This window comes from Mchenga conophoros, linkage group LG23 (assembly GCF_057382185.1).
Source record: "Mchenga conophoros isolate Kocher_MC1m ecotype Shallow Benthic linkage group LG23, M_conophoros_male_GT1.1, whole genome shotgun sequence".
Taxonomy (NCBI): domain Eukaryota; kingdom Metazoa; phylum Chordata; class Actinopteri; order Cichliformes; family Cichlidae; genus Mchenga; species Mchenga conophoros.
Window position 1 is genome coordinate 17,297,481 of NC_140547.1, and position 13,898 is coordinate 17,311,378.

Below are 13,898 nucleotides of genomic sequence, written 5' to 3' on the forward strand. Positions count from 1 at the left end.
ATAATGCTAATTGTTGCTGAAATTGTCACACCTGGTTTCAATTCTGGACAAAATCATTTGCAACATTCCGTTTTACTAACTTTCACTCTTAAATAAAGTTTCAAAATGATCCAGTGATGTAGCAAATCATATCTGAGCTTCACTTCTTTACATTTTTTAGCTGATGTGGGCAGCAGACTTAAATGTTGCCTACATTTTTATTGTTGCCTTCCTCGTCTGAAGAGTTGGAGGATTCCTCTGCGCTGGAGGGAATCGTCTCAAAGTCCTCTGTGTCCATGGAAAGAAGACGCCGCTGGGCCCAGCCTGAGGGGAATCAATACACATGATTTACCATTAAAAATGTACTCATAAACAAGGGAGGGCATTAATATGCATCTTGGCAGGTGATGACGCTTCGGGAAAGTAATGTTGCTGTGCAGTCAAATAATTGGTTACATCATCGTGAAAGCTTGATGATTCCGTTTCCAAGAATTCAACCTCAAGCCAAATTTCTCACATTCAGGATGACTTCAATCCCCGTACGAGTCGCAGCCTGCACAAGGGAGGCTGTCACTACCCATACTTCTCACGTTAATAACGACTTTAGCATATGACTGAAGCAGCACATACAGCGCATGCATATTTTAAAATAAGTCTAATATTTATGGTATCAGTGTAAAAAGATTACACTGCTTATCCAGACATCACTCTTGCCTCAGGGAAGAATTGAACTCACAACCTTTTTGAGTACTGGTGCAGTTTGCTGATCTATCAGCACACTGTTGAACGGCAGCAAAAAAGTAAGAGGTTTTCAATGACAACACGGGAAATATTTGAACTTTTTTCCCACAATGGCAGAAAAAAGAAAGAAACACAAGAAAAAACAAACAACAACAAAAACACAGTGCTTATCCCAGCATCAGTTTAAGACAGTTTAAAAGCTGCACAGTGGGTCCAAACACTCACTCTCACACGCCTGGGTTTTGAACACAGGCTTTTGAATTCCAAAACTGCTTCACCAGTTATAATAGTGCAAGGAGCTGTGAGAGCTTGGCATTTGTAAAGCATCATTCTTCAACTTTACAATTTGTTGAAGTAAAGTGCTTTGTAAAAATAAAGAATAAGGCTCTTAAGATGTGATTTTGGTTGTTACATCACCGCAGATCTATTGTGAGTCGCCGCTGGTGTTGTGCTCTCTCTACGTCCTGTTTCAGGTACTGCATCTGCTCCTGTGGAGCCAGTGTCCTGTGCACAGCTGAGTGCACTCAGTCAATCAGCCACTGAGGTGTTTAGACCGGGGGAGAAGAGAGGGCCAGGCCAAAGAGCCTTTTGCTTTGACAGCAATTGAGCAGTGTGGTTCTGAAAGCAGCCGCTTACTCCTTTTGGTAAAGTTTTTTTTTTTTTTTTTTTATCAGCTTTTTATCAATATATTTTATACCTTTTCTTTAATCAGGTTAAGTTTCGTTGCAGTTTTCTTTTTGTTCTTGATAAAACTACTGCACTAGCCTTTTATTAATTATTGATCTATTTAAAAAAAAAAAGATATATATATATATAAAACCTTTGGAATTATATATTAAATTTGTGGTTCTATAAAACTAAGGGAGATTTGAATGTTTCAAGTCTGTCACCACCAGCACCAGGTATTTTCCATTTGACGTCACAGCTAACACCATCACAACACCCCACCAAAGGCAGTAGTGATAATCAGACCTAACTTTGATAACAGTATCTGTTTTCTTCATGGTTTAGGTGGAGTGAGCAGGTTCTTCCACTGCACATCTACTTTCCGTCTCCATTTTACGGTTGCTGAGGTTTGAAATTCATCTCAAGAAAGGGCTGCTTGAAAACCAACTTTCTTATTTGTAAATTCACTTCAATTTTATTCATATCGCACCAAATCACAACAGCTTATTTGTGCTTGATGAATTCTGACAGAATGCTGAGTTCAGTCCCCAAAACTCAAAAAGGAAAAAACAACAAAAAACACAATAAGGAACGCACAAAAACCAAAATGAAATGAAAACAAAAGCATCCATTTATATTCACAGTGTTTATGGGAAACTTCATTTCTTCTGTATGGCAAATTAGGCTAAACGCTGCAAAATCTCCCCCTTTTTTGAGAAATGATGTAGCTACGTTGTCCAGTCAGTCTTTCTTCATAGCTGTATAACTTATGGACAAAAAGCCAGAGTCAGCATATGTGATAAGCTCTCTTATCCTCCTTTCTTTCTTTTTATTTAATCTCTGAAGGCACAAAATAGTCATCAAAATGTGGTCACAAGCCTCTTTCCTTCTCATTTTTATATGGCCTACAATAATTCTGCATAATTTTGAGCAGTTTCAAATTCTTTTGTGATCTATAACAACCACTTGTTTGTTACACTCATATCAAACATTCGGTATGTTTTCAAGTCTGTGGTTTTCCATTATCTTATCACTACTGGTTTAGTGTCTGGCTTCAACATCAGATCCCATCTATATATCGTCATTCAGTGTTGGGAAGGTTACTTTTAAAATGTATTCCATTACAGATTACAAAATACATGCCCCAAAATGTATTCTGTAACGTATTCCGTTACGTTACTCGATGAGAGTAATGTATTCTGAATACTTTGGATTACTTAATATATTATCATGCTGTTTACAACTACGTGAATGTACTATTGCTGTGATTTATTACTGTTACTGAAGGTCCACGGCTCCGAACCGTAGTAAAGGGACCTCTGGCTAATAGGTGGGTTTCATGTAGGGCTCGTAGCCGAAAAATAGCTTTACTTTGTTGTGTGGGTCAACTATGCTTGCAAAAGACAGAGAGCGGCGTTGAAAGGCTGCTCCAACGGAACTTATTGTTTCGGAGGAAAACACGAACACGGTGTACAGTCGAGTCTTAATAGTTTACTTACAACTGGGCTCATCAGGCACTCTTCTTGGCTGCAGTGGTTATTTTTATATTTACATGCTTCCAGCTCCCGTTTCTGCTTGATGACAACTCATACTTTTCCTTTTTCTCCCTCCTCGTGCTCACAGACACATAACGTGTATGGCAGTCCATTCTCCCTGCAACACGGACTACACTGCCCATGATGCTACATTCTTAGAGCTATACCTGTAGCATTCTGCCTGTTAGCTTAGCACAACAACAACAACAACAACAACAACAACAACAAAAAGGCGCTCTCTCACCCAGGAAACACAGAGAGAGAGAGAGCGTCACCCTGTAACCATGGCAACAGCAACGCTGCCACCTGGAACAACAGAACGTAGCTGCCAAACAAAAGCCAAACAGTCCTGACCCGCCACAATATGAAACAGTGAAATACCGCAGTGTAATCCATTTATTTCAACAAAGTAACTGTATTCTAAATACCACCTTTTTAAACGGTAACTGTAACGGAATACAGTTACTCATATTTTGTATTTTAAATACGTAACGGCGGTACATGTATTCCGTTACTCCCCAACACTGTCGTCATTCAACAGTTATTTTTAGCCTTGGAGCCGATGTGGTCGCATGTACAGATTTTCTGTCTGAAAGGCTTCAAAGTTAAAATTTGAAGGTTAACTGTTATTTAATAATATATCTTTGGCACATGTTTTCTTATCTGCCTCTAAATGGGTCTCTGTTCCTGCTTAGGAAACAGCCATAGGTGCTGTTATCATGTTGTTTTTGATTATTTAGAGGTTTACGTTTAAGAGAAGCTGGAGAGGAGATTATACAAGGCCGAGCATGTGCACAGGAAGACAGAAGAAATTAATCATGTTAAATTATTAACATTGTAAAAATGTTCCTCTGATGGGTTTATGAAAGGTTTTTACCACTTCCCTCAAACCAGTTGACATTTGAATTTTCTTTCTTTCTTAAATTTGTTTAAGCTTTATTTAACAAGGGAGTAGAAAAATAAAAACTCTCAATGAAAGCACATCATTACAAGGACACTTGGACTGGTCAGTAGTTTGAAGCCATTTGACAGACATAGCCTCTGTTTATGTTTTTAAAGAAGACAGTCAATGCGATGCAAAAGGAGGACAATTAAAAAACAAAACAAAAAACAAAATATACTTTCACATAAAACTGAAATCAACTCCACAGGATGATAGTCTCTCAAGTGACTGGAGGAGATGAATCCTCCCCTGTAGTTACCTGGTTGGGAAGTGGATCTAGGGACAGCTGAGGTGCCACCAGGACCAGCAGAAGTGCTGCTAGTCATACTCTGACGTTTCCTGACTGCTGCCATAGCGCCGCGCAATGTATCTGGAGGGAAGCCAACTGCTTTATACCAATTTTGTCATCACAACCGTTAAACTGCACCACAAAAACCCAAAACCTGTATTTAAAAAGCACAATTTCTAAAAGTTGCACAATTACATCCAGTCAGTGTGCTGTCTAATAAGAAAACCATGCAACTGTATCCATGCAGAATCAACGAGAAAAAAAAAAATAAACAAGCAACAGAAAACACCAAACAACTACCAGGGAAAATCTGTGATCAAAACACACAAAAGCTACACAGACACACACACACAAATGATACCAATTTCATTTGATGCTCATGCACTGACAAAAAGAACATCACAAACCACCTACAAGTCACCAAAGCACGCACGAAATGGAACTACAAACGGTGAAACACATCATCCAGAAATAAAGAAGCACAGTCAATCAAGAAATAACATCTTTCTCCTTGTACCTTCATAACCAAATGGAGTGGGATCACTCTTTATTTCATGCCTTTTGCTCTTTATGCTAGCAGAGAGGGGACCTGGGCAGAGGAAATAACATGCAACAAGAGAATTAATGAGAAACCAGCATATTAGAAAGACGGTTGCATCATCCCAAATCACCTTTCATCAACCTTTTAAAGCCCCTTTTAGACATTAGGAAGCTGTAATATTATTTTCTGTTAAAAACCATTTTGTCATTTAGACATAGGCCATAAGTGGGCTGAATCATCTTAAGACCATTATGACTTTAATTTTTTTTTAAAGAAAAGAGTCATATTTTCCATGCAGTAATAGGCACCTGGATACAGAGTTTCTAAAGATGAGAGCAATTAGTTGACAAAAAATTATTTTTCCATCTTTCCAGCTATATTTAAAAAAATTATTTTTGCTGGAGAATAAATGAAATGGATGCTTTTCTTCAGGGTTTAATTCATGACCATCAGCATAATTAAACAGAATATAGAACTGATGCTGCAGCTGCTTCATTTAAAACCTGAGAATGCAGGCTACATGGTTACCGGTAGCTTCTGACTCTTATGTAATCTCTCATATGTTGTAACTAAAGTATTTTCTGAATCTTTAATGCTGGCAAACATTATTGTTATGTTTGAATTGTTTTTTTCATCTTTTGTGAGAAATATTTGACCTTTGACCACAAAACATCTATAATTATTGATTCATTGAAAAACAAATCTGCACATACAAAATCAAACTGAAAATGTGTTTTGATTGACGTACTATAAAGCCCCACATGTAATATTGTAATGTGCCTGGTATCATATTTGATACGTGAGTTTCTCCAACCATAATGTATGCAGATGGAAACATGTCTTCTACCCACTGGTGATAATTTGTGCACTGCAGGGAGTAAGCTGGCTTTGAATCCCCCTGACGTGTATGCATGTCCCTAGTTTTTACCAGTAATAGACACAATCAATCATACAATACATACTTTATGTTACTTGGACTTAATGATTAAGAGTTCTACAACTTTTTTTTAGATAAAAACTATATCAAGTAGTTACTGATACAGTACTGTGCAAGAACTCTCTCTCTGAAGTCGCTTAAGCAAGCTTTCTTCTCCTGTTGACTATGTTTTGTTCCATTCTCTGTCAATATGATCCAACAATTGTTTTTCCAGTTTGTACAACGCTTTGGTCAACGTGTCTTGTTTTTAAATGTGCTTATAGATAAACTGACTTGACTTGAATGACAATGTTGCTTCAACAATGTTGAGTTAGAGTTCTGGGGAGTCATAGGCCACGACTGATCGTGTTCTACTGCATGTTCCAGACATTTCTTCTAATACACTGTCAGTGTGTTAGGGATCATTGTGATGCTAAAAAATTAATCACACAACTTCCAGGCGGTTATACAGTGGATCACAATCTGACAGTACCTTTACACATTCATAATTTAATTAATTTTGACAAAATCCCCAAGACCAGTGGCTGAAATGAAAAACCTAAAACCTCTCTTCTGATCTTTGATAAACATATCGACAGCTTATATTTGAAAATTGAATGAATCCCTCCATCAGACCTATTACCTCCGATTTTTAGTTACATTTTTGTAAAATGTTGGAGTACTTCTGCCTTTTTTCCCTGTCTCCCTTCCTGAAAAATGGCTTCTCCACATCCACCCTTCTACTGAGACTATTTCTACTGACAGTTCTTTGAACATTAGATGTATCAACTGAATGGCCAGATGTTTACCTCCTATTTCTTAATGACATGACTTAAATACCTTATTAGGCCTTTCGCTTCATCTTCTCTACTTGTCCCGTTTCCTCAAGTGTGTTGAGGACTCTCTGCACAGGAAGCCCACACACGCCACATTTTTGGCTAATATCTCTTTGGGAATCATGCTGTTGAAATACTATTTCATGCCTGTCACACTGTGTTATCTTTTGCATTTTTCATAGATTCAAATTAAGAAATGGGAACAAATGATGTGTTTTTGTGAAAGGCTGCTTGTAAGAAAATGCCCAAAGATACAATTTAAAGTTGCTTCTTTGTAGACACAACGTTGGCTCATCCCTTCAACTGGGTGTCTTTTTTTTATTCTTGAATGATTCATATGTCAGTGTTAAGCAGCTTTAAAAAAAACCCAAAATATTCCTCTGACACCAGTCAGAGACAGGGACTGAAAATGACTGAAAAAACATCCAAAGAAACTTTGAGGGACCTTAAGAAGGGCTGAAGAACTATTACAAGACCACTTTTAAAAGATAATAATAAAACCTGGCTCCTTAGAAGCAAAACATAAAGACATGATGTTGAAACACAGCATGGTAACACTAACATCTGTGTAAAAACACTGCCTCAACACCACATTTATTTATTTATTTATTTTTTGCTTCCATATCAGATATCTATCACACCAGAAAAAAGCACAAGTGTTATGAAATACATTAATGATAGCACTGGTCTGTCCAGTGAAGACGTAACAGTGCAGAGTCGTAAAAATAATGTCTCTAAATGGAATTCAGTCTTCATTCATTTTCATTTTTACACCTGTTCTCCTGCTTGTATTTCATGGAAACCACACGTTTATCTTACAAAAATGTTTTAGGCGCTATGAGGGAGTGATGAACAAAATACAGCCCATATGTTCAATTACTCATAATTCACATTTCTCAGTTTTAAATATAAAGCTGCATGCAATTAAAATTACACGGTAGTGCTACAGATTTTCATATCTGTTTCAACAATATCAAGCAATATAGAGTAATATTGTTCCTTGCTTAGCACACAGTGTGGATTAGAATTAAAAATACAGGCCGAAAAGCAACAGCCACGCTCAGACCTCCGCTGAGCACTGTGGCCTGCAGTGCTCTGATCGGTCAGTCTCAGCTGCATGAGGGATAATAAAAGAAATGCAATAAAAAGAGGACAGTGAGACTGAATGGAAATAGTTTTTTTTAAAGTTCAATTTGAATTCTTTTCCTGCCTCTGCCTCCTTGAAAATCAGTGTCTCATCTGTATTCGTAAGAGATATTGCACTTCTATTGCCACTTTTAATGTCACCCTGCGTTCCAAATGTCACCTTATCAAAATTCTTATTTCATTACAGTTGCTTAAAAAAAGTATCTGTACTGAATGCCTGCCCACCTCTCGTCCATCTCTTCTTTCTCTCATTGTGTTTTTAGCAATTCTCTATCAGACACGAATCAAATCTCAAGAGAGGAGAATATGGTGAAGTTGCTGACCAGCTAATTTGCTATTTAGCCAGCAAGCTGATACTAGAAGTGCACTTGTCTCCCAGGGGATGTGCATATGGAAGCTAATTTGGCAAGCTAATGCGCATAATGTATCCATGCTTGTAGCTAACAGAGAAACGTGAGCAAGAACTCTAAAGTGAGCTGTAGATTCAAGTCTGTATGTTGCTGTGGGTCAGAATCACTGTAAGCTTACAGGAGTGATACACATACACGTACTGATCAAACTCATATGTTGCTCTGTATTAGAAATGATTTACTGTTAGCAAAGACACACAAAGAAACTCTGTTTGGCACTCTGTAAATCACACAAAAGACTGGATGTTTAGGCTCTCTCAGATATAATGAGAGGTAAGCTCTAGCCCACCTTTCTCCATAGGTGAAATTATGGGTTAATGTTTAAAACACATCTTTAATTATATATCCTATTTTAGCTGAGTAAACAAAACCCCAAAACAAATTGGCAGGTGTGTGGCAATGCACTATAACCTAGTCACCTGTTTAAAATACAATGAAAAACATTAAAATAACCTCAATACGAAACAAATTTGTCACGGTTTCGATTCACTTGAATTCTCATTGTACAGAAAAGTGGACCCTGGCTCTTTCTTACAATTCCTCTTGGGCAGCTCTTGGCAAGAGGGGTGAAAAACCACTGACTTTTATCAGGAAGAAAACCTCCATCAGAGTCACACTCAGACAGGGTGCCCATCTGCCTCGACTGGTTGGAGGAAAAGAAGTGTGGAGAGAAAATCTCTGCTGAAATCTGTGAAAACATTCAGTTCTCCAAACCTCTCCCTGCATCTGTATTTTTGGAGAATAGGTTTGGTACGGTGGACCAAAGAAAATCAAATCAAATCAAAATCTGGCAATAAAGAAAACAAACAACCGCCATTGTAATGATATTAAAAATGCAAAATGTTCAATTCTTCCTTTTTGATCCAGCCCACAAAACATGTAATTTCTTTTCACTTTAAAATATGTACGATATAGCAATGCATCCTTTTTGTTTGACACTTCACAACTACTTACTGTAATAATTAGAATTCAACCTATTGAGATGCACATCAGTAACAACGCAGCCAATGTGATCAAAATAAGAAAAAGGCTGTAAAGAGCAGGAAGGAACTACAAAGGCTGGTACCTTTTGTGCGCCGTGTAGCGAAGGAGGAGGAGGAAGAGGAAGCAAGAGACGAAGTGAGAGAGAAGCGGCGGGGGACCTCAGCCTCTTTAGCAGCAGGTTCTAAAGCCGGAAAGGGGTCAGGAGGAAAAGAAGAAAGGAAAAAGCACGGGGAGAGAAAGCTTTAGTAACGGGATTTAAAAAGAGGCGAAATGACAAGGAAGAGGAGGATGGACAGCGACTCTGGGCATTAAATAGAATGCAAATCAAAGACAAAGAGAAAGCAGCCTTCACGGTCTTTCTTAGCACTGCCATTTTAATAACCAATCATCTATACATTCTCTAGGAAAGACCATAAAATGCAACTGAGAAAGAAAAATGATTGTTTTGAGAGTTTACTAAGATTTTACTTTCAGAATCTAAGTTTAGACATGCCAATAAAAATTAAATTGGACTGATACAAAAGTCTAAAGTAGAAGGATTCCCTCTTAGTCATCACTAATGAAATAAGTATGATTTTTTTTTGTTTTGTTTTACCTGATGCAACATCACTGCAACACAACAGTGGGATAGTTTTCACTAATTTTAAAGAAAGGTTTCTATCAGTCGACGTGTCTGCCGTCTAGTGACTTAAACGTGACTGGAGTTGACCGTCTTTCAAAACTGCTCTCTCATTCCTCCAACTGTGTCATCAGCGTACCCGTGTGGTCATACTGCTGTGAAACAAAACAAGTCTCTTCTTCCATCAGATATGTTTAAACATATTACAATGTCAAGAGGGCTTTGGTACTGTGAGGTGAAATGCCGTGTAATGCTTCACCATATATTTCTGCCCAGCTACTCTTTGTCTTCATCTGTCCATCACCTGCTGTCAAATCATGCCTCTTCGACAGAACTCCATCCCATTCTTTTCTAAATCACAGTTGTTGCAGTGCAAGCAGGGGCCGATGACACAGACGTGAACAGATAAAAGCACAGACAGAGGAGTGGATGGAGATGCGGTCTTATTATGTGAGATATGGCAGACACTGCAATGCACGTAGAGAAATCCGTGCAAGAACTACGTGGCATGCACCGGAGCGAAAAGACTTAACTACAAAGGGCAGATGCTGCTGCCGTTCATGATGATGACAATTATCATTACGATCAACATTATCGTGACAGCAATTATAGATAAAAAGAGCAAACAACAGATGATAATGTTGACAAAGATGCCAGTGATGATGATAAAGATGGCGATACAGGTGGATTTAGCGAGCACTCGGCATATTGCTGTTACCTGCGGGAAGAGACCTCCTGTTGGAAAGTCCTTGCAAGGTGAAATGCTTCCTAGCATTAACAGCCGAGTAGCCTGACTGGCTGGCTGAAGCGTCAGCTACGTAGCAAAGCGAGATTAAGCAGAAGTTAGTACATTAGAGAAAGAAGAAGCAGTTTGAGCGTTGCTTGAAAAGAATAAAGTGATGCAAAGGGTTTATATGGCTGTCAAAGTGCTCTAATAGTATTTCTTGTCTTGACTTGAATTGCAGACTTACTAAACACTTGCAGGTTGTTTATGAAGCAAGTATACTGTACCATATGGAGACACATACCTTTTCCCCATAAGTCAACGTTTCATTACGTCAAACTTATACCTTAGAAAATAAAATACTTAAAAGAGATTTTTCCTCTCACATGTGGTAAACTTGAACTACACCACAAGACATATTTGCCAACACTTTTTCAACTGTTTATTCAACAATAATATCAACAGATTAAAATTAATGTACTGTATCCTTGGACTCGGAGTCAATAGTGGCTCGTTTACCAGAATTAACTTCTTGAAAGAATTTGGCATAATTGTCCATCACTTTGTGACATTGGCATGCAGATAATTTTATGCAATCTTCCATGCAAAGCGTGCAGGATATTTAAGGATTTTTCTCACATACACTGCAACTTTCATTCATTATTCTGACTCACTTACGGTTCGACTTTCAGATAACCTTTTTATCATTTGCTGTCAAAGTGTAAAATCATCATTCTGTCCAAGATGCTTTCGATCATGTGAGGCAGTCAAATCTTCTTCCAACTACTGTGCAGATGATGGAAAGCAGAAAAGTCTGTCATAAAAGCAGATTGTTTCCTAAGACTGATATTTAGGAATCTACTATAGATTATTACTATTTGTTATTATCTGTATTTTGTGCTGTTGAAATATGAAATTATGTCATATTAAACATTGAAGTTAAACGGTACAACTGGCCAAAGGAAGCTAAGTGAAAGAGGGACTTAATTCTTCCATCTTAAACCTTGAATGGATCATCTATGTCCAAAGAAGAGAAGCTAATACTACAAGATAAATGACAATAACAATGAAAACATAGACTTACAAAAATGGAGATTTTGATGAAAGTCTTCACTTCACATCTGTTCAATTTTCCCCTCATAGAGGTTTTTTTTTTTGGAAAACACATAACACATTGAGCCACTTTCCTCAGATAATAACTATGGCTAAAGTTCCCTAACCACAGCCATCAGTCCAGAGAAACTCAATAATTGACATTTTTTTAAGGAATGTGAAAGAGTTTTAGCAAAAAAAGGATTGAGACCCCATCAAAATCTGACATATTTTCATGTAAACGCGAGATGTTTCAGGGTCTTGAAATATTTATAATAACCACACAATAATTTTTACCCTGTAAAATGAAAAGAATATTTCAGTTTCTCCACTGCTTCTAGGTCAGCAGCTATACTGAAGCAGATTAGAAGTCATTGACCATGTTCACTCCTTTGTACATAGACTATGCACTGTATAAAATTGAAGCCTCTGGTTCTGTGGGCCTAAAAGTGCTCGCTGCAACCGTTAATTACATCTTTTATCTACAGTGTATGCTTTGTAAAAAATGTCATATTTTTGTATGTTGGGGTTTTTTTTGTCCAATGAAGCATTGCTCAGATGATCCATGGATTTAAACAACTCATCAGGGGCTTGTACACATAAAGCCCTATATTCACCTATTAGAAAGATGTATGTGCCTCATGCTTCTAGTGGAACATTGCTTACCAAGTAGCACTTTAAGCATGGGAAACATGGCATCAGAACTAAGTGAAACTGTCAGTAGTCACATTGTTATTCTGAGCAAAGGCTGGCTTTCTCAACGCCAAAGTATGGCTACACTGAGGATTTCTAAGGGAGCAGTGCATGGCTCACACCATCAAAAGATCAATACATCAAGCTTTGTTTACTGAAGACCAGAAAAGCTACTTCATCTTAAATACACAATAAACATGATAAATAAAGCAGGTCGGCAATCAGCAAAAGTCCTGCTAAAAAAAGAAAAAGGATTTACTGATAAATCCAAGACAGAGACTCGAGATTGGTTGTCAGATTTTGCATGTTTGAGTCCATGCTGTCACTCAAACAAAAGAGCTGCTAATACATGACAAATATTGCAATCAAATATTTTATACTGTATTTAGTTTAAAACAAGTGTATATATTCCTGCACCTTCACAATGAGCCTTTCAGCCTGATTAACTGCTCAAGCAAGTCTGCATGATAAAGTACTAAGTGCTGGTCCGACTACCACGGACCTCAGAGCTCTCAGCCTCATATCTTTGGAACGCTCTCCCACACTGCATTCACAGTATTCTTTGTTTCTATCTTTAAACCATTTCTTAAAACACACCTTGTTAAGATTGTACATTCAGTTTTATTTTGTATTTTTGACTGTTAATTCTGTAAAGGTTTTCTAATTGTCACTGTATGCAGCATTATTATTATTATTATCATTATTATTATGTAGGATAGTGAGCTGGACCCTTATATGGGTTTCAATAAGCAACAGGAGGTAGAGCAGGTCACCTACAAATTGGAAGGTTGGTAGTTTGATCCCAGTCAGCTCCAGTCTGCATTTCACATATCATGGAGCAAGATGCTAACCCCAAGTTGCTCTCCAATGCATCCATCAGAGTATGAATGTGTGAATGTTAGATAGAAAGAACTTACATAGGAAAAGCATAGAAAAAAGTGCTTGTATGACTGGGTGAGGCAAGTTGTATAAAAGCGCTTTGAGCGCTCAGTTAAGAGTAGAAAAGCACTATATAAGAACCAGTGCATGTAGCAAGCCCACTATTAATTACTGTGTGGGATAAGTATGCCCAGCCAACACCACATTTCACATTTCACCTAATCACTGTTTGCCTATACATGCAATTTTTAATGGCACTAAGAAAACACCACACTGGGGATTACTGTAGAGAAGATAAAACCATAGCACATGTTTTGCTGTACTATCAGAAATATGAGAAGCCATGCGATTTAAAACCCTATTTTTTTTTTCACTCCATGGTGCAATAGTTTACACATTTACCTAACAATTAAAACATCTCTAGTTTGAACACAAATCCCTTCAGGGTTGTGTCAGATGCGGCATCTGAAAACGCTACCCTTCTCTCACCCCAACCAGTTGCGGCTGATGGCTGCCCCTCCCTGAGCCTGGTTCTACCGGAGGTTTCTTCCTGTTAAAAGGGAGTTTTTCCTTCCCACTGTTGCCAAAGTGCTTGCTCACAGGGGGTTATGTGATTGTTGGGTTTTTCTCTGTATTATTGTAGGATCTACCTTATAATATAAAGCACCTTGAGGCGACTGTTGTTGGGATTTGGCGCTGTATGAATAAAACTGAATCGAACTGAACCTTTTGGTACTCCTTGTGAGCAGCTAAATGTAGCTTTTTTCATTTTTGTTGGAATTTTTTTAGCAACATTCTGGTCCACACTACATAACAGCTGGTGACGATAAAGTACCGTGACACACGGTACATCACTGCTGTGATTTCTGGGTAATCATTAGTGAAAAGCAGTTCATCAGCACTGA

The 13,898-nt window shown here is 38.0% G+C and overlaps 1 protein-coding gene across 3 annotated transcripts in view; it reads right to left on the reverse strand.

The window, feature by feature from the left end:
• mcf2l2 (MCF.2 cell line derived transforming sequence-like 2) overlaps positions 1 to 13,898 on the reverse strand; it is a 113,701-nt gene that overhangs the window by 15,580 nt on the left and 84,223 nt on the right. For all 3 annotated transcript variants that reach the window (XM_085265685.1, XM_085265686.1, XM_085265684.1), the window contains 5 exons: positions 10,324 to 10,419; positions 9,069 to 9,167; positions 4,671 to 4,742; positions 4,124 to 4,234; positions 194 to 303 (listed from right to left, as the gene is read on the reverse strand). In XM_085265685.1, coding sequence (XP_085121811.1) covers positions 194 to 303; positions 4,124 to 4,234; positions 4,671 to 4,742; positions 9,069 to 9,167; positions 10,324 to 10,419 — 488 coding nt within the window. The remainder of the gene's footprint in view (positions 1 to 193; positions 304 to 4,123; positions 4,235 to 4,670; positions 4,743 to 9,068; positions 9,168 to 10,323; positions 10,420 to 13,898) is intronic.